Raw genomic sequence first — 24,224 nt, forward strand, 5'->3', positions numbered from 1 at the left:
CCATCCCAACCGCGAAGCACGGGGGTGGCAGCATCATGTTGTGGGGTGCTTTGCTGCAGGAGGGACTGCAGAAAAATAGAAAGACAAAATAGATGGCATCATGAGGCAGGAAAATGTGGATATATTGAAGCAACATCAAGACATCGGTCAGGAAGTTAAAGCTTGGTTGCAAATGGGTCTTCCAAATGGACGATGACCCCAAGCACGCTTCCAAAGTTGTGGCAAAATGGCTTAAGGACAACAAAGTCAAGGTATTGGAGTGGCCATTACAAAGCCCTGACCTCAAGCCTATAGAACATTTGTGGGCAGAACTGAAAAAGTGTGTGCGAGCAAGGAGGCCTACAAACCTCACTCAGTTACACCAGCTCTGTCAGGAGGAATGGGCCAAAATTCACCCAACTTATTGTGGGAAGCTTGTGGAAGGCTACCCAAAATGTTTGACCCAAGTTAAACAATTTAAAGGCAATGCTACCAAATACTAATTGATTGTATGTAAACTTCTGACCCACTGGGAATGTGATGAAGAAATCTCTCCTATTATTCTGACATTGCATTCTTAAAATAAAGTGGTGATCTTAACTGACCTAAAACAGGTTATTTTTACTAGGATTAAATGTCAGGAATTGTGAAACTTAGTTTAAATGTATTTGGCTAAGGTGTATGTAAACTTCTGACTTCAACTGTATATAAGGCCATAAGCAAACAAGAAAATGCTCATCCAGAAGCGGCACTCCTAGTGGCCGGAGACTTGAATGCAGGCAAACTTAAATCCGTTTTAGCTCATTTCTACCAACATGTTACATGTGCAACCAGAGAATTTTTTAAAATAAAAAATCAAATAACCTCTAGGTCAACTTTACTCCACACACAGAGACGCATACAAAGCTCTCCCTCGTCCTCCATTTGGCAAATCTGAGCATAATTATATTCTCCTGATTCCTGCTTACAAGCAAAAACTGAAGCAGGAAGTACCAGTGACTCGCTCAATACAGAAGTGTTCAGAAGACGTGGATGCTACACTGCAGGACTGTTTTGCTAGCACAGACTGGAATATTTTACAGGATTCCTCCAATGGCATTGAGGAGTATACCACCTCAGTCACCGGCTTCATCAATAAGTGCATCAACGACGTCATCTCAACAGTGATCGTACGTACATTTCCCAAACAGAAGCCATGGATTATCGGCAACATCCGCACCGAGCTAAAGGCTAGAGCTGCCGCGTTCAAGGAGCGGGACACTAATCCGGACGCTTATAAGAAATCTCGCTATGCCCTCAGAAAAACCATCAAACAGGCAAAGTGTCAATACAGGATTAAGATTGAATCTAACTACACAGGCTCTGACGCTCGTCAGATGTGGCAGGGCTTAAACTATTACGGACCACAAAGGGAACCCTCCAGACGAGCTAAATGCCTTTTATGCTCGCTTTGAGGAAAGCGACACTGAAGCACGCATGAGAGCACCGAAGGTAACCTGCCTAAATGATTACTGCCCCATAGCACTCACGTCTGTAGCCATGAAGTGCTTTGAAAGGCTGGTCAAGCTTCCAACCATCCAGGACCAGACGGTGTCAGAGGAAGGCCCTAGAAATTGTCAAAGACTCCAGTCACCCAAGTCCTAGACAGTTCTCTCTGCTACCGCACGGCAAGTGGTACCAGAGCGCCAAGTCTAGGATCAAAAGGCTCCTTAACAGCTTCTACCCGCAAGCCATAAGACTGCTGAACTAAACTAATCAAATGGCCACCCAGACCATTTACATTGACCCCTACTCGCTGTTTATTATCTATAGTCACTTTACAAATTACCTCGACTAACCTAACCTGTACCCCCGCACATTGACTCGGTAACACATTTCTTGTTACTTTTTGATTGATTTGATTTTTTACTTTAATAAAATATTTACAAAATTTTAACTAACTCTATTTCTTGAACTGCATTGTTGTTTAAGGGCTTGTAAGTAAGCACTTCATGGCACATGTGACAAATACATTTGATTTGAAAATGCTGTGCAACTTCCGGCGATTGTTTACTGTGAACACTGAGGCTGTACCCGCTTTAGTTTGAACAGTGACCAAGTAGGCTACTGTGACTATTTGATCATAATGTAGGCCTAACAGAGTGGCCTACCATCAACCAATTTTTTTTTGAGAAAACATGCATCCCACAACATCCTAAAAAGCATTCGGCCTACAGTAGCAGCAAATGTGTGGAGTTCAAATGTAGGACTTTGAGAAAAAAAACATGCAGGTCTTAACATTAACCTGATTATCCACTTGTCCTTCAGACGAGGTGACTGAAAATGTGTTGTTTGATGCAAGAAACCACTTTACAAAATAAAATGAATTATTCCCATTCCATTACCACAGAGAATCAGACAAATTACGCTACCCTCTGCATATTGGCTACTTAGAATATTCAAGATCGTCTCAAAATACAACACTGCTCTTTACCTGACTCGCTTTCAAAGATGGCTAGAAATGCACACATTTTGTGCTCTTGTAGGAAGCAACCACTCCCCCATTGTTGACTAGAAATTAGCTATAACTGGGCTAATAACTCACTAACTAGCAAAGACTATGAACAAATGTGCACAGGTGGCTACATGCAGCTCTCGCTTTGATCTCAAAACAAGCACAACTACTCACTACCGCTCATGCTGTAAACACAATCCAGTTCAAAGTGAATGGCACATATCCATATATATAGGCCTACTGCAGCTCCGATTGGTTATGGCACACCGGTCTGTGTAGAGTACGGACCTGAGTCGTGCTTGTCAATGGAATAGAACCCTAAACCAATGCACTCTGCCTACAATAAAATCTCTTGCACAGTTAGTTTTGCATACCAAGTCTTGCATAGCTCGTTTTGTTTCGATATGTTACATTGAAAGTGGCTAATATTGCATTGATTCGAGCACAATTCCCACAGCAGAGCGAAACGTTGATAGTGTTAACTAAAGGGGAAAACTCTAGAAAGTTGAGCGAAGTTTAATCTCGTGCTTCTCGGCGTGGGCTTGTATTGCTTCTGCACAGCAGTCCAAGGGGAGCTGCGTGCCTGTGCACTTGCGCAGCTTAGAGGGAATGACCCCATTGTACTTTGGCAGAAGAGGGGGAAAGACACATTCTGGGTTAACATCAGACAAAATGCGAGGTCAATCCATGACAAAGGGGCACTCACGTTACACCGGGGTAGCTGCTATACTTCTTTTTCCCAAACCGGTTCTGTTGGACAAAGAAGTCAAATCGTTCCGACTTTTTCCACATGTAGTAGAAGGCGACACATTCAGCGACTGTCCTTGTATTCACCTGAAGGAGAAAGAGTAGGTGAAGGGTTAAATGGAGAGATGTATCAAGTCCTTGCAGGACATGACTGGCATTGAACAACAATATCCCCATTTCATCTACAGTAGAACCTCATAAGCTACAAAACTCAGGGCTGGTTTTCCAGACTAAGCATAGTCCTTGGGAGAAAAAAAACAAAAAAAAACACTTCCTATGGAGATCATCCATTGAGCATGATTGTTGGTCCAGAAACAGGCATAACGTTTTTGGGAAACCAGTCCTCAGTTACCAACTGACAGGTCAACTGAACAGGCAATATAAATGCAAAGAAAGAAGCTAAAAAACACAGATTTACAAATTCTGGACAATTGATTAGTAAACATGTAAATATGGAATGGTTTGTTTGTTTTTAAATGAATTTCAAAGTTATAGATATTTCAGTGTTCCCGAACGACCTACATTCCCGACATCATTGTATCTTTGAAGTCCTACTGTAAGGATAAGACTGGTCTTACCTTGTGTTTCTGGATGAGGTGAAAGTTCTTCTCATAAAGGAGGAGCGCAAGTTCAAAGTTTCTGCATTCTTCTTCTGACCAGGGAGGCATTTCACCTGAAATCAAAAGGTGGAACATTTATTTTTTACTCCACTGTTTTAATACAATATGAATCTGTGTGTAAAAATGTCAACTTTACCCTCAGAGGACTTTTCACTCCGGCGATAACGCTCCAGTGCATCATGGACGGTGTAGTTACACTTCACAAGCTCATACAAGGCCTTGGGAGGGACAAATAACACTAATCAGTTAACTTCTTTGTGATAGGGGGCAGCATTTTCACTTTTGGATGAATTGCGTGCCCATAGTGAACTGCCTCCTACTCTGTCCCAGATGCTAATATATGCATATTATTATTACTAATGGATATAAAACACTCTGAAGTTTCTAAAACTGTTTGAATGATGTCTGTGAGTATAACAGAACTCATATGGCAGGCAAAAACCTGAGAAATATTCCAAACAGGAAGTGAGAATTCTGAGGCTGGTCGATGTTCAACTCATCGCCTATTCAATTCCCTGTAAGATATGGATCTGTTTGCACTTCCTACGCCTTCCACTAGATGGCAACAGCCTGTAGAACGTGGAATGAAGCCTCTACTGTGATGTTGAGCCGGATGGGAGGTGTTTCAGTCATTGGTCTGGCAGAATGCCAGTTCCTGGTCACGCGCGTTCCAAACGATATCGTCTTGCTTTCCATAACTTCTAGAGACACAAAGGAATTCTCCGGTTGGAACGTTATTGGATAGTTATGATAACATCCTGAAGATTGATTCTCTACTTAGTTTGACCAGTTTATTCGACATGTTATATAACTTTTTGAAGTTTTCGTCCGAGTTCGCCTGCATCTGCGCGAGTGTTTGGACATGTGCACTAAACATGCTAGCAAAAGTAGCTACTTAGACATAAGTAATGGACATTATCGAACAAAACAACGATTTATTGTGGAACTAGGAGTGCATTCTGATGATCAAAGGTAAGGGAATATTTATGATGCAATTTCGTATTTCTGTTGACTCCAACATGGCGGAGAAATGTTGTTATATCTGAGCGCCGTCTCAGATTATTGCATGGTGTGCTTTTTCCGTAAAGTTTTTTTGAAATCTGACACAGCGGTTGCATTAAGAACGAGTGTATCTTTAAATTCTATGTAAAACATGTATCTTTCATCAAAGTTTATGATGAGTATTTCTGTTATTTGACGTGGCTCTCTGCAATTTCTCCGGATATTTAGGAGGCATTTCTGAACATGGCGCCAATGTAAACCGAGATTTGTGGATATAAATATGCACATCATCGAACAAAACATAAATGTATTGTGTAACATGATGTCCTATGAGTGTCATCTGATGAAGATCAAAGGTTAGTGATTCATTTTATCTCTATTTCTGCTTTTTGTGACTACTATCTTTGGCTGGGAAAATTGCTGTTTTTCTGTGGCTATGTACTGAGCTAACATGATCTTTTGGTGTGCTTTCGCCGTAAATCCTTTTTGAAATCAGACATGTTGGCTGGACTCACAACATGTGTAGCTTTAATTTGGTGTCTTTCATGTGTGACTTCATGAAAGATTGATTTTTATAGTAATATATTTGAATTTGGCGCGCTTGGCTTTTGGCCAAGTGGGACGCTAACGTTCCACATATCCCAGAGAAGTTAAGAGAGCTAGAGAACAAGAGAGAAAGAAAAATGTACCTGTTCGTTGTCTTGAACGAGACCACTCTCCAGCGCAGGCCCCATCTTCCCATCAACTACTAGGGCGGAAGTGTCATGCAGGAAGTCTTTCACCGTCTGCTCCGGCAGGGCATCAGGTTGCCATAGCAAGTGGTCTTCATTCTCATACACTAGGAGGATACATTTTTAGACAAGGACAACACTTGGAAGCTTCCTACCTTTACATCATATCTGTTGATTATGACGTTACATTCAGTATATTGAACAGATTTTATACATATATTGAAAATCAAGTAAACTGATATCTGTTCAACATCTTAACATTGAATTTCACCACTTCACAAGCTCATCATAAGCCTTGGGAAGGACAAAAAAAAATTGTTTTTTTTTAAATCAATTTAAATTCAGAGTTGATCTTCAAGAGAGCTAGAGTGGAGTGTGCGAGAGAAATTCTAAAAATATATTTGGTATCTCACATACACACACTGACCTTTTTCATTGGCGTCGTAGCCACAGACAAGGGCAGGGATTTCAGCTTGATACTGGGACCCGACCATGATTTCCTTTGAAAACAGATTTTTTTTTAAATTAGTTCATTTAAATACCATTATGTTGACATTTGCAGTTTAACAAGCCATCCACGTGTCATGAGCCTCATCTACTAGGAGTCGGTGGAGGAATGATTGATCATGAGAAGCACTGAAATACACACCTTCCTGGTGTCCTCAGGACACACACCATCTTCCTCACCCTCCGATTCCTTGTCTCCATCGTAAATAGCATTAGCTAGAGAAGCAGATCGTGGGAGGTGAGGAGATAATACAGGGAAGTAAAAGGGACTGCAGTGCATAGGGGGTGTCAACTTAAACTGTGAATCAGCGATACGAGCAGCATGAAACCAAAAAATATTGCGGAAACATGATATAGGAGACCACACTTGTGAGCACCCACACAGAGCATCTGCACACACATGGGAGTTTGCTTCACTCTGCTGCGAAGTGATAGCTGCATGGAAACAACCGTGGAGGAGATTAGCCTCTCACTTCTCGTTGTTGCCAAAGTCGGCTCGATATGCTACTTCCCGAAATTTGGATCGCGGACACTACCATTACACTTTACCACAAACCTTTTACATTAGGACTTAATCTCACAAAATATTTCATGTTGCCAAATGCACTGATGTCAGATGATGCATGTCAGTGGTAGCATTATAGGGAAACAAAAAGGAAGATATTCCACAGTTCAAGGAAGTGAATCCTGCCAATGTTAAACTTACAACGTAGTGTTCTGGGGAAGAAATCACTGGTTTCATGGGATGTCACCGAGGGTGTGAGGTCATCAGCTGAGGACTGCGTTTCTTCATCGTCACCTGACAGAAGATCTTTTGCTATCTCTTCCTGATTAAAATACACCAATAAGTCAATACATACACTACAAGTCAAACATTTTAGAACACCAACTTCAAGAGTTCATTTTTACTATTTTCTACATTGTATAATAATAGTGTAGACATCAAAACTACGAAATAACACATATGGAATCATGTAGTAACCAAAAAAAAGTGACAAATCAAAATACATTTTATATTTGAGATTCTTCAAAATAGTCACCCTTTGCACACTCTTGGCATTCTCTAAACCAGCTTCATGAGGTAGTCACCTGGAATCCATTTCAATTAACAGGTGTGCCTTGTTGAAAGTTAATTTGTGGAATTTCTTGCCTTCTTAATGGGTTTGACCCAATCAGTTGTGTTGTGACAAGGTAGGGATGGGTATACAGAAGATAGCCCTATTTGGTAAAAGACCAAGTCCATATTATGGCAAGAACAGCTCAAAAAAGCAAAGAGAAACAGTCCATCCTTACTTTAAGACATGAAGGTCAGTCAATCCGGAAAATTTCAAGAACTTTGAAAGGTTTTTTTCAAGTGCAGTCGCAAAAACCATCAAGCACTATGATGAAACCTTCAGGCCTTCATGGTCAAATTGCTGCAAAGAAAGCACTACTAAAGGACACCAATAACAAGAAGAAACTTACTTGGGCCAAGAAACACAAGCAATGGACATTAGTGGTGGAAATCTGTCCTTTGGTCTGGAGTCCAAATTGGAGATTTTTGGTTCCAATCGCCGTGTCTTCGTGAGAAGTAGTGTGTGTGAACGGATGATCTCTGCATGTGTATTTCCCACCGTAAAGCATGGAGGAGGAGTTGTTATGCTGTGGGGGTGCTTTGCTGGTGACACTGTCTGATTTCTTTAGAATTCAAGGCACACTTAACCAGCATGGCTACCACAGCATTCTGCAGCAATTCGCCATTCCATCTGGTTTGGGCTTAGTGGGACTATTATTTGTTTTTCCACAGGACAACAACCCAACACACCTCCAGGCTGTGTAAGGGCTATTTGACCAAGGAGAATAATGGAGTGCTGCATCAAATGACCTGGTCTCCACAATCCCCCGACTTCAACCAAATTTAGATGGTTTGGGACGAGTTGGACCGCAGAGTGAAGGAAAGGCAGCCAACAAGTTCTCAGCATGTGTGAGAACTCCTTCAAGACTGTTGGAAAAGCATTCCAGGTGAAGCTGGTTGAGAGAATGCCAAGTGTGCAAAGCTGTCATCAAGGCAAAGGGTGGCTATTTGAAGAATCTCAAATATATTTTGATTCGTTTAACACTTTTTTGGTTACTACATGATTCCATATTTGTTTTTTCATAGTTTTGATATCTTCACTATTATTCTACAATGTAGAAAATAGTAAAAATAAAGAAACACCCTTGAATGAGTAGGTGTTCTAAAACTTTTGACCGGTAGTGTATACAACACATAAAAACAATGGTTTTGCTAAATCTTTTGGAAAAAGAGTGCAGTAGGAATACAATGTTCAGGCTGTCATCACAATGACACCCCCAGTATCCAACAGTGAATCTGAGGCAAATTATTTTAAAAGGAAAGCCCTCTCACAACCTACTAACATTTTGTTTACAAATATGTTTTCACTGCAGGTGGGATAACTTTTCCAAGTGAATGGAAATATTACAGAAGAGGAAGTCCAACGTACAAAATTGACACGGTGCTTACTTACTTTATCTAATGTCATATCAGGTAGCTCGTCCGTAAGTTCAACAGAAGAGCCGCCCACACTGGACCCTCCAGCGGTGCCAATTGATGCTTCGTATCTATACATAGCCAGCAGCTCCTCCAGTGGCATGTTGCCCTCCTGAATGATTAAAGATGACTTGATTTTGTTTTACAAATCATAACAAACAAAACTTCATGCATAACAGTTAGGAAGATTTATGACAGAATATTAACATTAAAAAATTGGACAGTTCACTCAATACAAATTTATCTCGTTTCCCACACCTTGGCTGCTGTCAATCCACCGAGGCAGCCTTTCTAGCATTTTCTTGTACAGAGCGAGGCTAGTATTGTATTGAGGGGAGTTGTATCGGCCATTAAATTATAGCCTGTTCAAAAATTCCAGTTGATCAACTATCCCATGTTAGCAAGGTAAATTAGGTTAACCAGTTATTTAAATATTCAGTTATCATGCCCAGATTATGTTCCCATGGGGCCTCAACCCCCGGGGGGCCCCAATCAATTTTGTGGAGTCACTAAAGTATCATATGAACATGAGACAGGGCAAAATGTGTAGAATTCCAGGAAATTAGCTTTAAAACGGCAAAAACAGTGTTTGCTCTGGAAAAAATGTGGAGCAGTGGGAGGAAAAGGTCGCAGGGGAATAGAAGGGGAGGGCTGAAACTACATTTAGATGGTGTCCTGCATAGATTCTCTGGGGGGGGGGGGGGGAGCTCATAATAATGGCTAGAATAGAGTCAATTGAATGGTATCAAACATATATGTGGTTGATACCATTCCATGGACTCCATTCCAGCCATTAATATGAGCCATCCTCCCCTCAGCAGCCTCCACTGCCGGGGTCCCCCCCAGACAATTTATGTAGAAGGAACAAGAGGCTCAATTCTGGTGACAAAAATAATAGAAAAATTATACTCCAAAATAAATAAAAATGATGCAGACACCATCTACAGTTTAAAATTTCCACCTCCTGAAATAACATACTGGTAAAATGATTTGTTAAAATATATTTGTTTTCATATTGGACCACACATATAGCCTATGCATGGTCCATATGATCAGGTATGCTATTAGCAATAAGCATTATCACCCGTAGCCCAACTGATGCAGCATAGTGGATATAAATAAATAGGCAACCCCATGCTTCAGCCGATCTGCATTTACCCTATTGGGCTAAAACAGAAATATCACATTAAGTATTCAGACCCTTTACTCAATACTTTGTTGAAGCCCCTTTGGCAGCGATTACAGCCTCGACTCTTCTTGGGTATGATGCTACAAGCTTGACACACCTGTATTTGGGGAGCGTCTCCCATTCTTCTCTGCAGATCCTCTCAAGCGCTGTCAGGTTGGATGGGGATTATCACTGCACAGCTATTTTCAGGTTTCTCCAGCGATGTTCGATCGGGTTCAAGTCCAGGCTCTGGCTGGGCCACTCAAGGACATTCAGACACTTGTCCCAAAGCCACTCCCATGTTGTCTTGGCTATGTGCTCAGGGTCGTTGTCCTATTGGAAGGTGAACCTTCATCTCAGTCTCAGGACCTGAGCTCTCTGGATCAGGTTTCATCAAGGATCTCTGTACTTTGCTTCGTTCATCTTTCCATTGATCCTGACTAGTCTCCCATTCCCTGCCACTGGAAAACATCCTCACAGCATGATGCTGCCACCACCACCATGCTTCACCGTAGGGATGGTGCCAGGTTTCCTCCAGATGTGACGCTTGGTAGTTAAATCTTGGTTTCATCAAACCAGAGAATATTGTTCTCATGGTCTAGGAGTTCTTTAGGTGCCTTTTGGCAAACTCCAAGCGGGCTGTCGTGTGCCTTTCACTGAGGAGTGGCATCCGTTTGGCCACTCTACCATAAAGCCCTGATTGCAGCACTCCACCAGAGACAGTTGTCCTTCTGGAAAGTTCTCCCATCTCCACAGAGGAACTCTGGAGCTCTGTCTGAGTGACCGTCGGGTTCCTGGTCACCTCCCTGGCCCTTCTCCGATTGCTCAGTTTGGCCAGGCTGCCAGCTCTAGGAAGAGTCTTGGTGGTTCCAAACTTTTTCCATTTAAGAATGATGGAGGCCACTGTGTTCTTGGGGACCAAGAAGGCTGCAGTAATGTTTTGGTATTTTTCCCCTGATCTGTACCTCAACACAATCCCGTCTCAGAGCTCTATGGACAATCCTTTGACCTCATGGCTTGGTTTTGCTCTGACATGCACTGTAAACTGTGGGACCTTTAGGCAGGTGTGTGCCTTTCAAATCATGTCCAATCAATAGAATTCCCTACATAAGGGACGGCAATGTCATTTCCCGTATGATTGATGAGGATCTCCATATTGCAAATGTACGGTCCCTTACTAGACGTCCGCAAATAGGCCGACAGCCTCAGATCTTAGGTAATTTTTCCACTGTTCTGGAAAATTCCACCAGATGGCAACTGGCTGCTTATTGCAAATGGACAAAACACCAAAGTGACATGGCCATTTCTCATAAACGGAAAAGACTTCGGAGACGAAACTCGGTGAGCACAGGTTTGGCCAAATGGGCTTTTAGCCCAGAAACAAGATGGCGTTGAGGCCATTAAAGGTCAAAAACTGTAATAGAGCGCTAAGTTGACCGCTTCTCGTCAAAGTACATGAACCTACGGTGTCAGGAAAAAAGAAACAAACATTTATCTACCGTAATTTATGAGAAATTGTACAATTGGTGATAGTTAAGTGGGGTGTTACCCCCCCCCAAAAAAAAAATTACAGATCCAGTTGCGGCGTTTCGGAGCTCTACGTGATTTCTGTGATTTTCTGAAATCACACACACACACGGGAGTGACACAGTGTGAGGCTAATAGACACACAGAGCCTGCAATAGTTACCTGCGTTTGAACTAAAAGAACCGTCCGACCTAGAGCTCTGAAACTGTATATACAAGTCGATAGTGCACGGTAAGTTATATGGCTCTAGAAGGTTCTCAGGCCGAGAAACAGCCTCGTACATTTGCAATGACTTCAATTCATTTTGACCATCGCAAAAATGACGACATTTAGAAAAGTCCCAGAGTCACAAGACTAGGTGCATTGAAACCGCCTCGGCCCATAGAGACGGACCCTAAAGTTTGTCCGATAGCCCTTTCAGGGACCCCGTAGCAATGCCCGGACAAAGGGAATTTTCAGCACTAATTAAGGTCGCTGCTTGGGCTTCGAATTACCTATTGAACCGAAACTCGGGGGTCACCTCAGCTAGGCCTACACAATGTCATAACTGGACCCGCAGCTAGAATGTAACTACGCATTTTACGTTTTTATTATGGTTTAAACAGAAGGCGCTGTGAATTTTGGGCCTGCTCTGATAATATGTGATAGTATGTATCAGTTTGGTGTCAAAATGATATCTTATTGACTGATGGACGCTGACTTGATGGCTCACTTTTGTCTATTTGCAATAAGTTTAAACAGTGATGAACCATCACCAAAATGACAGACTGAAATCAACACCAACGAGCGATGGAGAGGAACCACTATCACTGCCCGGCCATCCCGAGTTCAACGGGCCAGCCAATTGAGCATTTCTGCAGCATATTAGAGCATGTCAAATTCATGATGGTAAATGCCCATTGTAAGCCATTGCAAATGGACAGCCGTGCACCTGGTGATCAGAACGGGTTACCAGGAGCAATTTTTTTAATGGTTTTTAATGCCTTTAGGGGGGTGCAATGGGTCCACAGCTGGGTAGGGCGCATCAATAGTGCACATCAATAGTTTGACGTTTTCCCCCCCAAAAAATCATAATTTTAAATGTTTTTTTAAACAACAGAGTCCCACTTCTCTCTCATCAAACATGACCAATAGACCTAGGTTGAATCAGGGCTTAACATAGTGATATCATTTGGTCAGTATAAATGCCATTTGGACATGGTTCACCGACTTTTGGGTTCGGAAGCCGACTTCCTATGATCCTATATGGCAAATGGACATAACATCCTGATTTGGTACTTTCAAAACCTATGTATGGCATTTGGACATTTCTTATGCCATTTGGCCATGGTTCACTGGGCTCTTGATATATTGCAAATTGACAAAACATTCTCTTTTATTGAGTTTGTCCATAAGGCATGTTCATATGGTTGTTATATGTATTATTGACAAAAAAAATTGTAATTAATTAAGAAAAAAGTAAAGAATTTCAAAAAACTGTCCAGAAAGCACTTGTTTAGAGGGAGTTTTGAATTTGCCATCTGACACTTGACATTTGCCACTTGCCATAAGCTTTGATTGAACTGCTGTCCATTTGAGTGGTATTTGCGATCGTGTATATGTTTTGCCCAATGGCAATATGTTGCCATTCATTTTTTGTCCATTTCATGGGGGTCTTCCAGGTGGACTCCAATCAAGTTGTAGAAACATCAAGGATGATCAATGGAAACAGGAGTCTCATAGCAAAAGGGTCTGGAATAAGGCATTTTATTTTTATATACATTTGCAAACATTTCTAAAAACCTGTTTCACTTTGTCATTAAGGGGGATTGTGTGTAGATTGATAAGGAACATTTATTTAATCCATTTTAGACTAAGGCTGTAACTTAACAAAATGTGTAAAAAGTCAAGGGGTCTGAAAACTTTCCGAATGCACTCTATGTCCCCAAAAAACTTGCATAACAGTGAATATAACGTAGACCTACCTGTTAGGGTAACAGTAACTGTATTTCTCACAGAAACCACTTAGTCTAACATTTTTAAAAAATGGTGCAGTTTGTACTTATTTAGGATTTGAGAAATAAAGTAAGAATGAAAGCTGGGAACAAACAAATACTCAAGAGTATTTCTGTCTAATAAAGCCCTTGTGGGAAAAAACTAATTCGGATTGGCTTTGGCCTGGCTCCCCAGTGGAAGGACCTGGCTCTCAAGTGGGTGGGCCTACACCCTCCCAGGCCCATCCATGGCCCTGCCCAGTCATGTGAAATCCATAGATTATGGCGTAATGAATTTATTTCAACTGACTGATTTCCTTCTATTAAACTAACTCAGTAATATTTTGGAAATTGTTGCATGTATATTTTTGTTCAGTATAGATAAATGATTCTATGGGTTTGTCAGATTGTTCTTATTCATTACTAATTTTGTTTGTAGAAGAAAAGTAAAATGTGGACTGTTCTAACATCTTCAAAGTGCCCATTGACAAATATTTTTTAATGTTTCATATTTTTGGGGCGTGGTGGCAATGATTTGCTGTGGCGCAGCGACACAGTTAAATTAGTGCAGCAGAAACACTGCTGCAAAGTGTTCTTTCCACCAACAAGAGGTGTGTGAACCGTTTGGGGGTCGCGACTTGGGAGTTTGTAACTACTACAGTAGTTGAGTACCCCTCACACACATATTTATTATGTACAACCTCAAGGCTACACGTTGCTTTGGAGTGTCATGGAAAAACATTTGCGATTCAGAATATTGGCCCCATTGGATAACATTAGCGGGAGATACTCTTTTGCCAGCGACAGCTGAAAGAAACAAAATATCCCAAATGTTTGTTTAAAAAAAATGGCCAAGTTCAATTTAGAAAAATGTAGTCCAACAAATAGTGAACAATCCCTTAATTACAAAAAGAGCTCAAGTGTACAATGACATGAAAACCAATATGGGTGCATGCATTTGATGCATTATTTTAGATTTCTAGCCTGTCTAATTTTGCATCTTGTAACAATGACATCTGTGGAACATCAAAATTGTACCTTCTCTAAATCTGCTATTTCAGCGCTGACGCTTGTCCCTTCCTCCTGCATCTCCTCGTCCTCCAAAGTTTGCTCGTCGTCATAGTCATGGACCAACATCTCTGCTGTCGGATCAAAGTCATGATCTTCTGAAGACAGAGAGCCAACTGGATAATAACAACACAGTAACATTAGACTTTGCTAGTTAATACGGTGAATGATGTAAAGTACTAGTCAAAAGTTTGGACATATCTACTCATTTAAAGGTTTCTTTATTTTTACTATTTTCTACATCATAGAATAGTGACGACATCAAAACACACACATATGGAATCATGTAATAACCAAAAGTGTTTAACAAATCAATATATTTTATATTCTTCAAAAGTAGCCACCCTGTGCCTTGAAGCCAGCTTTGCACACTCTTGGCATTCTCTCAACCAGCTTCATGAAGACTGCTTTTCCAACAGTCTTGAAGGATTTCCCACATATGCTGAGCACTTGTTGGCTGCTTTTCCTTCACTCTGCAGTCCAAGTCATCCCAAACCATCTCAATTGGGTGAGAGTGAAGGCGAGGTCATCTGATGAAGCACTCCACTACTCTCCTTCTTGGTCAAATAGCCCGTACACAGCCTGGAGGTATGTTTTGGGTCATTGGCCTGTTGAAAAACAAAATGATAGTGCCACTAAGCCCAAACCAGATGGGATGGCATATCGCTGCAAAATGCTGTGGTAGCCATGCTGGTTTAAGTGTGCCTTGAATTCTAAAATATCACACCTCCTCCTCCATGCTTCACGGTGGGAACCACACATGCAGAGATCATCCGTTCACCTACTCTGCATCTCACAAAGACATGGCAGTCAGAACCAAAAAAATCTCAGACCAAAAGGACAGATATCCACCGGTCTAATGTTCATTGCTCGTGTTTCTTGGCCCAAGCAAGTCTCTTCTTATTATTGACGTGCTTTAGTAGTGGTTTCAATGCAGAAATTTGACCATGAAGGCCTGATTCACACAGTTGATGTTGAGATGTGTCAGTTACTTGAAGTCTGAAGCATTTATTTGGGCTGCAAGCTGAGGAGCAGTTAACTCTAATGAAATTATCCTCTGCAGCAGAGGTAACTCTGGGTCTTTCAATTCAAAGTTTGTCACATGCGCCGAATACAACAGGTGTAGGTAGACCTTACAGTGAAATGCTTACTTACAGGCTCTAACCAATAGCGCAAAAAAGGTATTAGGTGAACAACAGGTAAGTAAAGAAATGAAAACAACAGTAAAAAGACAGTGAAAAACAGTAGCGAGGCTACATACAGACACCGGTTAGTCAGGCTGATTGAGGTAGTATGTAGATATGGTTAAAGTGACTATGCATATATGATGAACAGAGTAGCAGTAGCGTAAAGAGGGGTTGGCGGGTGGTGGGACACAATGCAGATAGCCCGGTTAGCTAATGTGCGGGAGCACTGGTTGGTCAGGCCAATTGAGGTAGTATGTACATGAATGTATAGTTAAAGTGACTGTGCATATATGATAAACAGAGTAGCAGCAGCGTAAAAGAGGGGTGGGGGGGGGGGGGGGGCACAATGCAAATAGTCCAGGTAGCCATTTGATTACCTGTTCAGGAGTTTTATGGCTTGGGGGAAAAAAACTGTTAAGAAGCCTTTATGTCCTAGACTTGGCACTCCGGTACCGCTTGCCATGCGGTAGTAGAGAGAAACTTTCTATGACTGGGGTGGCTGGGATCTTTGACAATTTTTAGGGCCTTGCTCTGACACCGCCTGGTGTAGAGGTCCTAGATGGCAGGCAGCTTAGCACCAGTGATGTACTGGGACGTACGCACTACCCTCTGTAGTGCCTTGCGGTCGGAGGCCGAGAAATTGCCGTACCAGGCAGTGATGCAACCAGTCAGGATGCTCTCGATGTTGCAGCTGTAGAACCTCTTGAGGATCTGAGGACCCATGCCAAATATTTTTATAGTTTCCTGAGGGGGAATAGGCTTTGTCGTGCCCTCTTCACGACTGTCTTGGTGTGTTTGGACCATTCTAGTTTGGTCGGTGATGTGGACACCAAGGAACTTGAAGATCTCAACCTGCTCCACTACAGCCCCGTTGATGAGAACGGGGTCCTCCTTTTCCTGTAGTCCACAATCATCTCCTTAGTCTTGGTTACGTTGAGGGATAGGTTGTTATTCTGGCACCACCCGGCCAGGTCTCTGACCTTCCTCCTATAGGCTGTCTCGTCGTTGTCGGTGATCAGGCCTACCACTGTTGTGTCATCTGAAAACTTAATGGTGTTGGAGTCGTGCCTGGCCATGCAGTTGTGGATGAACAGGGAGTACAGGAGGGGACTGAGCACGCACCCCTGGGGTGCTCCGGTGTTGAGGATCAGCGTGGCAGATGTATTGCTACCTACCCTCACCACCTGGGGGCAGCCCCGTCAGGAAGTCCAGGATCCAGTTGCAGAGGGAGGTGTTTAGTCCCAGGATCCTTAGCGATGAGCTTTGAGGGCACTATGGTGTTGAACGCTGAGCTGTAGTCAATGAATATCATTCTCACATAAGTGTTCCTTTTGTCCAGGTGGGAAAGGGCAATATGGAGTGCAATAGAGATTGCATCATCTGTGGATCGGTTTGGGCGGTATGCAAATTGGAGTGGGTCTACTGTTTCTGGGATAATGGTGTTGATGTGAGCCATTACCAGCCTTTCAAAGCACTTCATGGCTACGGACGTGAGTGCTACGGGTCTGTAGTCATTTAGCCAGGTTGCCTTTGTGTTCTTGGGCACAGGGACTATGGTGGTCTGCTTGAAACATGTTGGTATTACAGACTCAAATCAGGGACATGTTGAAAATGTCAGTGAAGACACCTGCCAGTTGGTCAGCACAATGTAGAAAATAGTAAAAATAAAGACAAACCCTGGAATGAGTAGGTGTGTACAAACTTTTGACTGGTACTGCACAACAAATTCATGGTTCCACCTGCATTAATACAACAAAGTCAAACATGTAGAAAACTTACCTGGGCTTGTACTTCCAAAGGAAGCCTAAAAAAAAGAGATAGTAGGGGGTGAGATTTGGAATAACGTTAGCTAGCTAGGCTACATCTAGTAAACAGGCAAAATCATCACAATGACAGTAAGTTATAACTGACAGTAAGTTATAACTGAAACTATAACCTAATTTAGTTAACATAAAAGATAATCCACCGTCTAGTTTACGTCACCATATACAGTCATTGGTATTACCATGACACCATTTGCTTAGCTCTTAAATAGCAAGGTACTGGTAACGTTAGTTGGGTCAATTTATGAGTTGTTCGCTAAGGGCGGCACAAATAACTGTTTATTAAATATTGATATCAACTTTGTCACTTCAGCATGCTTGTGTGTCACAGTCTATCAAGCAGGGCTACAGGCTAGAAGGCTGAGGGTTCACCGACCACCTCACTCTTCCTGCCTGTTTCATTACACTATGATCAGCTAGGGGGAAATCAGATTTTCTACATTTTGATGCAATATTTATAATTATATAAAATATATGCAATGAATTTCAAGGTGCGGGACTCTAACCCGGAAGCTTGCTAGAAATCCTGAAACAGGCCGTTGAAATGGCGTCTTTTCCTAGACCATGTTGATGTGCATAACAGCAAAGTTAACCAGCATATTGATGTTAAGTACAATGTGGCGAAGGCAGCAGCAGAGTGAGAATAGAAAACAGCCCTTGCCTTAATTGTCTAAGAAATGCGAGAAAACAAAACCCCAACTTAAGTTTGTAATCAATAGCCTAACTTAAACTATTCATGTATGTATGTATGCATGCATGCATGTATACACACAGTTGTGTCAGAAGTTTACATACACCTTAGCCAAATACATTTAAACTCAGTTTCACAATTCCTGACATTTAATCCTAGTAAAAAAAATCCCTGTTTTTAGGTCAGTTAGGATCACTGCTTTATTTTAAGAATGTGAAATGTCAGAATAATAGTAGGGAGAATGATTTATTTCAGCTTGTATTTCTTTCATCACATTCCCAGTGGGTAAGAAATTTACATGCTTCCAAATACTATTTGAGTGTATTGCCTTTAAAATTGTTTAACTTGGGTCAAGCGTTTCAGGTAGCCTTCCACAAGCTTCCAACAATTAGTTCGGTGAATTTTGGCCCATTCCTCCTGACAGAGCTGGTGTAACTGAGTCAAGTTTGTAGGCCCCCTTGCTCTCACACGGTTTTTCAGTTCTGCCCACAAATTTTTTATAGGATTGAAGTCAGGGCTTTGTGATGGCCACTCCAATACCTTGACTTTGTTATCCTAAAGCCATTTTGCCACAACTTTGGAAGTATGCTTGGGGTCATTGTCCATTTGGAAGACCCATTTGCGACCAAGCTTTAACTTCTTGACTGATGTCTTGAGATGTTGCTTCAATATATCCACAGAATTTTCCACCCTCATGATGACATCTAGTTGTGAAGTGCACCAGTCCCTCCTGCAGCAAAGCACCCCCACAACATGATGCTGCCACCCCCGTGCTTCACGGTTCGGATGTTGTTCGGCTTGCAAGCCACCCCCCCCCCCCCCCCTTTCCCTTCAAACATAACGATGGTCATTATGGCCAAACAGTTCTATTTTTGTTTCATCAGACCAGAGGACATTTCTCAAAAAAGTACGATCTTTGTCCCCATGTGCAGTTGCAAACCGTAGTCTGGCTTTTTATGGCGGTTTTGAAGCAGTGACTTCTTCCTTGCTGAGCAGCCTTTCAGATTATGTCAATATAGGACTTGTTTTACTGTGGATAAAGATACTTTCGTACCCGTTTCCTCCAGCATCTTCACAAGGTACTTTGCTGTTGTTCTGGGATTGATTTGCACTTTTCGCACCAAAGTTCATTCATCTCTAGGAGACAGAATGCGTCTCCTTCCTGAGCGGTAAGACGGCTGCGTGGTCCCACGGTGTTTATACTTGCGTACTATTGTTTGTACAGATGAACGTGGTACCTTCAGGCATTTGGAAATTGCTCCCAAGGATGAACCAGACTTGTGGAGGTCTACAATTTTTTTCTGAGGTCTTGGCTGAATTCTTTTGATTTTCCCATGATGTCAAGCAAAGAGGCACTGAGTTTGGATGCATTTCAAGGCCTACCTTCACAGGTACACCTCCAATTGACTCAAATGATGTCAATTAGCCTATCAGAAGCTTCTAAAGCCATGACATCATTTTCTGGAATTTTCCACGCTGTTTAAAGGCTCAGTCAACTTAGTGTATGTAAACTTCTGACCCACTGGAATTGTGATACAGTGAAATAATCTTCCTGTAAACAATTGTTGGAAATTACTTGTGTCATGCACAAAGTAGATGTCCTAATCGACTTGACAAAACTACAGAAGACCAACAAGACATTTGTGGAGCGGTTGAAAAATGAGTTTTAAATGACTCCAACCTAAGTGTATGTAAACTTCCAACCTTAACTGTGTGTGTGTATATATATATATATTATTATATTATATATATATATAAATAAGGCAGATCCTGCTTCTGTTGCCTGTTTGAGAGTTTGTTTGTTTAATAGCATACTCATTCCGTAAGCTCTGCCTCACACAACATGTTGGATAAAGCTATTTCACAATTGCAGCTGTTTTTAAATATTTGCTATGCTGTAAAAGCCTTTACATTTTTTTCTCATTAGAACAGTCTCAGGTATAACTAATAATTTGTTGTTTACACTGTTCCAAAAACTGTTAGTAATATAATATTGTAAAAAATATATATATGTTTTACCCTTATTTAACTAGGCAAGTCAGTTAAGAACAAATTCTTATTTACAATGACAGCCTACCCTGGCAAAACCCAGACAACACTGCCCTATTAGACTCCCAATCACAGCCAGATGCGATTCAGCCTGGATTCGAACCAGGGACTGTAGTGTCACCTCTTGTACTGAGATGCAGTGCCCTAGACCGCTGCGTCCACAACCAGTCACAATGTCTTTAACTTTTTTTAATCCAACGTGTAGGCTACTTTAGTTGTATAAAAAGGTTGGATGGAAACCTGTTTAATGTCAAGTCATTTTGAGGATGCTGAAATTATATTTTCTATGGATGTGAGCAGGCCTTCAAGAGACTTTTGAAGTAGCCTAATCAGATTAAAACATTGTGACTGGTTGTGTTGATGCCACATACAGGGCATAAAATGTACTTTTTGGTCCACCAGCCAATGTGGCAGATAGATTTAAAAATCTACCACCCACTCAGATTATTTACCAGACAAAATATTTTTTTTCACCAACATAACACACAAAAATAAACATGAGTATGCTTTGTAATGTTTCTAAAACAATAAATGTATTACTAGTAAGAAGTAATGGAGTATATTGTTAACATGACATTTTTTGTGACCTAGTCTTTTAATCAAATCACAAGACAAATGTTCACCTGCCCCTCTAAGGGCGGGAGATTACATTGGTAGCGTGACTCAAGTCATGTTTGTGCCTGTGAGATTGAGACTGACTAGTAGACGAGTTGTCTTCTCTTCGCTAGCAGTTGAAACGCAAACATAGAAAAACAACCTACCGTGTGAACAAAACAATGTAAATAGACAAGAAACAATGACTCACTTCAGTAGACTTTCGTTTCAAGTAAATTTGACCAACTTTTAAGCCTGTGTGCAGCGCTTCTAAAAATGTATCTATCACTCAGCACTTCACATGCGCACAGTCCGCCGCCAGGCAGTGTTGCAGCACGAGGTGGAATAGGCTATATGGGGTTCGTAGTTGACTTTGTGCAATTAATTTACCAGCTATGAAACAAAAATGGCAGAAATACTTTGAAAACTACTGCAGCATTTATTTTACTATACATGTGATCATACTTTCTATTCACAAAACCGAGTTAACTGCTCACTGTGGAGCACTGACCACCCGCCAAAGTGGCTGGTGAAATACACATTTTACCCGCCAATGCCAAAATCTACCCGCTTTTGGCAGGTGTTAATTTTAGGCCCTGGCCACATAAAAATGTAATACCTTTTAAAAGTGAAATGATACATATTTAGGATATATTAAAGTGTAGGTTCTAGGTGCGCGAAGAATAGCCGCTCGGGGAGGATGCAGTGTGTACTAAGCTTTCCTGAATAACTGGGCCTGCCGCATTATTATAGGTTGATTTGGGAGCATGATGATCTGCAACAGAGAGTATACAGTATCAGAAGTAAAAATACAGCCAGACTGGCCTGCTACTCTTTCTAGACCTTATAAACTGTCGAGAGTAGACCCACAACTGAGCCAAATCGATTGAAACATTCAAATCACAGGGCTTTTGTGCTGTTACTCAAATTACATTTTTCACTGCAACCTTGAGTAGAATTTTGTACTCGCTTGAAAACAATGACATGTTTCGTTGCATTGTTGTAGGCTATTCTAGGTAGGATAATTGCATTGTCCCTAAAGATCAATAGGGGAGCTTTTTGAGCTGTGTGTCATGTCTTCACTGTTCGTTCATTCTCAATGATGCACCTGGCCTTTCCGCTGCCTATCAGCTATTCCTATTTTTTTGTTGTGGATTTATATTATAATTGATGCAGCTTTTAATGTTTTTATTATGTGTGGTATGATCGCGAGTTAGCCTATTGCAGATCTGGACAAATTATCCCCCTACCACTATCGTCACTGAACGGTGGATAGAGTGCAGGATAGACCGTCAGACCATAGTGACCTGTGATATAGCGAAAGTTAGCACAGTGCATAAGGGATGTACCAGAACACCTTCAGAAATGTGATAAGGAAATGTGACTAGGATGGAAGAAATTTTTAAGTAAAACCTGCAAATACCGAATGTAAACCGTGAGGGGGGCACTACCCTCCCGTGCCTAATAAAAATAATAATAAAACAACCCTCTCCAGAGCCAAAAAAAGAATAGTTTGACCCCCCCAGTAAATTGCATGAAATCTTAATCTATGTACGTTCAGCAGTAACCACAATCGTGTAGCTAGTTAGCTCGTGTTATGCACCCAGAAACGATAGCTGGTGTGTTAAGGAAAACTATGGCCCAATGCTGGATTCTCGAGAGCTAACGCGTTAACGTTAAAGCCACTTAATGTAGCCTACAACATTACGTTAGCTAAATGTTTTCTAACGTTTAGGTAGCTACCTAATTTGTCAACAGTAAAACGAAATGCAATGCTACTAAGCACAGTTACCGACATACGTTTGACTAATCTCAGTTGATATTGTAGCAAAATCGAATTCCACTGGATTTATCAGTACGAAACATTCTAGCTGTCCAGGTAACGTAGCTAGCTAGCAAAGTATGTTCCGATGCGAACCCCTGCGATGGACCTAACGTTAGCGAACTGTTAGCTAGCTAGGCTACAACCACAGATAGGAGGGTTAGTTATAAATATATTTTCTGTAACCGAGGACGCCGCTAAATTAGATTCCTTCAATGCTAAATGACAATACTGAAAATCGACAATACAGATTAAAACCTTAAAGACCACTGTCGATAGTGACACCGTTAATTTAACACAATCTATCTGAAAAATACAGCTTTCAAATAGCTAAGATGCTTCTGCCCGGTTTTCTTACTCACCTCCGCCATATTTGTACATTTAATTCACAACGAAGATTGTACTTTATGTTGACAAGATATTCAAGTGACCACTCTAACAATGGTAATACATGTCCTCAAAGATGGAAGGCAGGCGAGATCAGGTGGGAGTCGACCATTCTAGCCAATGAGAGGATAGATACGCGTGTGAACAACAGGCCATTGAGATAGATAGAGGGCTCATCTTTCCATCTCCATTTTAAAGTAGTCCATTTTTCTTCTTCATTGGCTGATTGCTCCCAACTCATAGGAATCCCCACCCAGTTTACTATTTTAAAATGGTGGAAGCCCTCATTGACAATGACCATGCTAAAATAGGTTACATCCATGATGAGTCCTCTATCAATCTCTATGACAACAGGCGCAACTCCTATATGAAGTCATTTTTGGTTAAGGGACAAGATGTATCTTTGTTTGTTTTTTGGCACAGCTGTACAAGTGGATAGTTCAGATGGTAGCGTTAGGGCAATTGATAACGGTGATAAAACTAGTGATGACCAGCTAATTACACCTGTTGTAAATATGAGGAACAAGAGTAAGAGAAATCATAATTAGGGTGATGGATGGATGAATACTGCTGGGGAAACAATGAATAGTGTTGAGAGTAGACCTGTAAAGTGCAGGACCACTCTAGAGAAAGAGGTTGGAGTAGAACATTAGAAAGTTATGGTAGTGTCCCCAGAACCAGCTAGTAAATACTTCCATCCTTTGCGTTTGACAAAAGAAATTAGGAAAGAGATTGGGGTGATTAATGATGCCAAAACGCTGGGTTATGGGAAGGTCCTGGTAATTTAAATAGTAAAATTGAGCAGGAGAACGTTTTGAACTTTAACTCACTAAATGGGGTTGGTTGAAATGTCACATTCCAGGTGCTATGTCTAAACTGAGAGGATTAATTGCTGGGATGCCATTGGAAATTACTATGGAAGAAGTTTTTTATTTTTTATTTAACCTTTATTTAAGTAGGCAAGTCAGTTAAGAACAAATTCTTATTTACAATGACGGCCTGCCCCGGCTAAACACTCTCCTAACCCGGACGATGCTGGACCAATTGTGCACTGCCCTATGGGGACTCCTGAGCACAGCCGGTTGTGATACAGCCCGGGATAGAACCAGGGTCTGTAGTGACGCCTCTAGCACTGAGATGTAGTGCCTTAGACCGCTGCACCACTCGGGAGGCCCTTAAGTTAAGGCTTCCCTGAAAAGAGGAAAAGTTATTGAAAAAAGGATGAAAAGCAAAAAGTAGGGTAGGGTGCAGCTAAGATCACTCAGTTATCCTGTTAGAGAGTATGTGCCACCTACACTTCGGTGCTTTAAGTGTGCATGGATGGG

General features: G+C 41.5%; 1 protein-coding gene across 1 annotated transcript in view; it reads right to left on the bottom strand.

The window, feature by feature from the left end:
- Window positions 1-22,990, bottom strand: part of mier3a (mesoderm induction early response 1, family member 3 a) — a 42,738-nt gene extending 19,748 nt beyond the window's left edge. Inside the window, 11 exon segments of the mRNA XM_071349578.1 lie at window positions 3,180-3,307; window positions 3,799-3,893; window positions 3,977-4,058; window positions 5,532-5,680; window positions 6,001-6,073; window positions 6,223-6,296; window positions 6,787-6,907; window positions 8,588-8,722; window positions 14,317-14,462; window positions 17,313-17,337; window positions 22,875-22,990. Of these exon segments, the coding sequence (XP_071205679.1) occupies window positions 3,180-3,307; window positions 3,799-3,893; window positions 3,977-4,058; window positions 5,532-5,680; window positions 6,001-6,073; window positions 6,223-6,296; window positions 6,787-6,907; window positions 8,588-8,722; window positions 14,317-14,462; window positions 17,313-17,337; window positions 22,875-22,883 (1,037 nt within the window). The 5' untranslated portion in view covers window positions 22,884-22,990.
- Between the last annotated feature and the right edge of the window lie 1,234 nt (window positions 22,991-24,224).

Source organism: Salvelinus alpinus, chromosome 18 (assembly GCF_045679555.1).
Source record: "Salvelinus alpinus chromosome 18, SLU_Salpinus.1, whole genome shotgun sequence".
Classification (NCBI taxonomy): domain Eukaryota; kingdom Metazoa; phylum Chordata; class Actinopteri; order Salmoniformes; family Salmonidae; genus Salvelinus; species Salvelinus alpinus.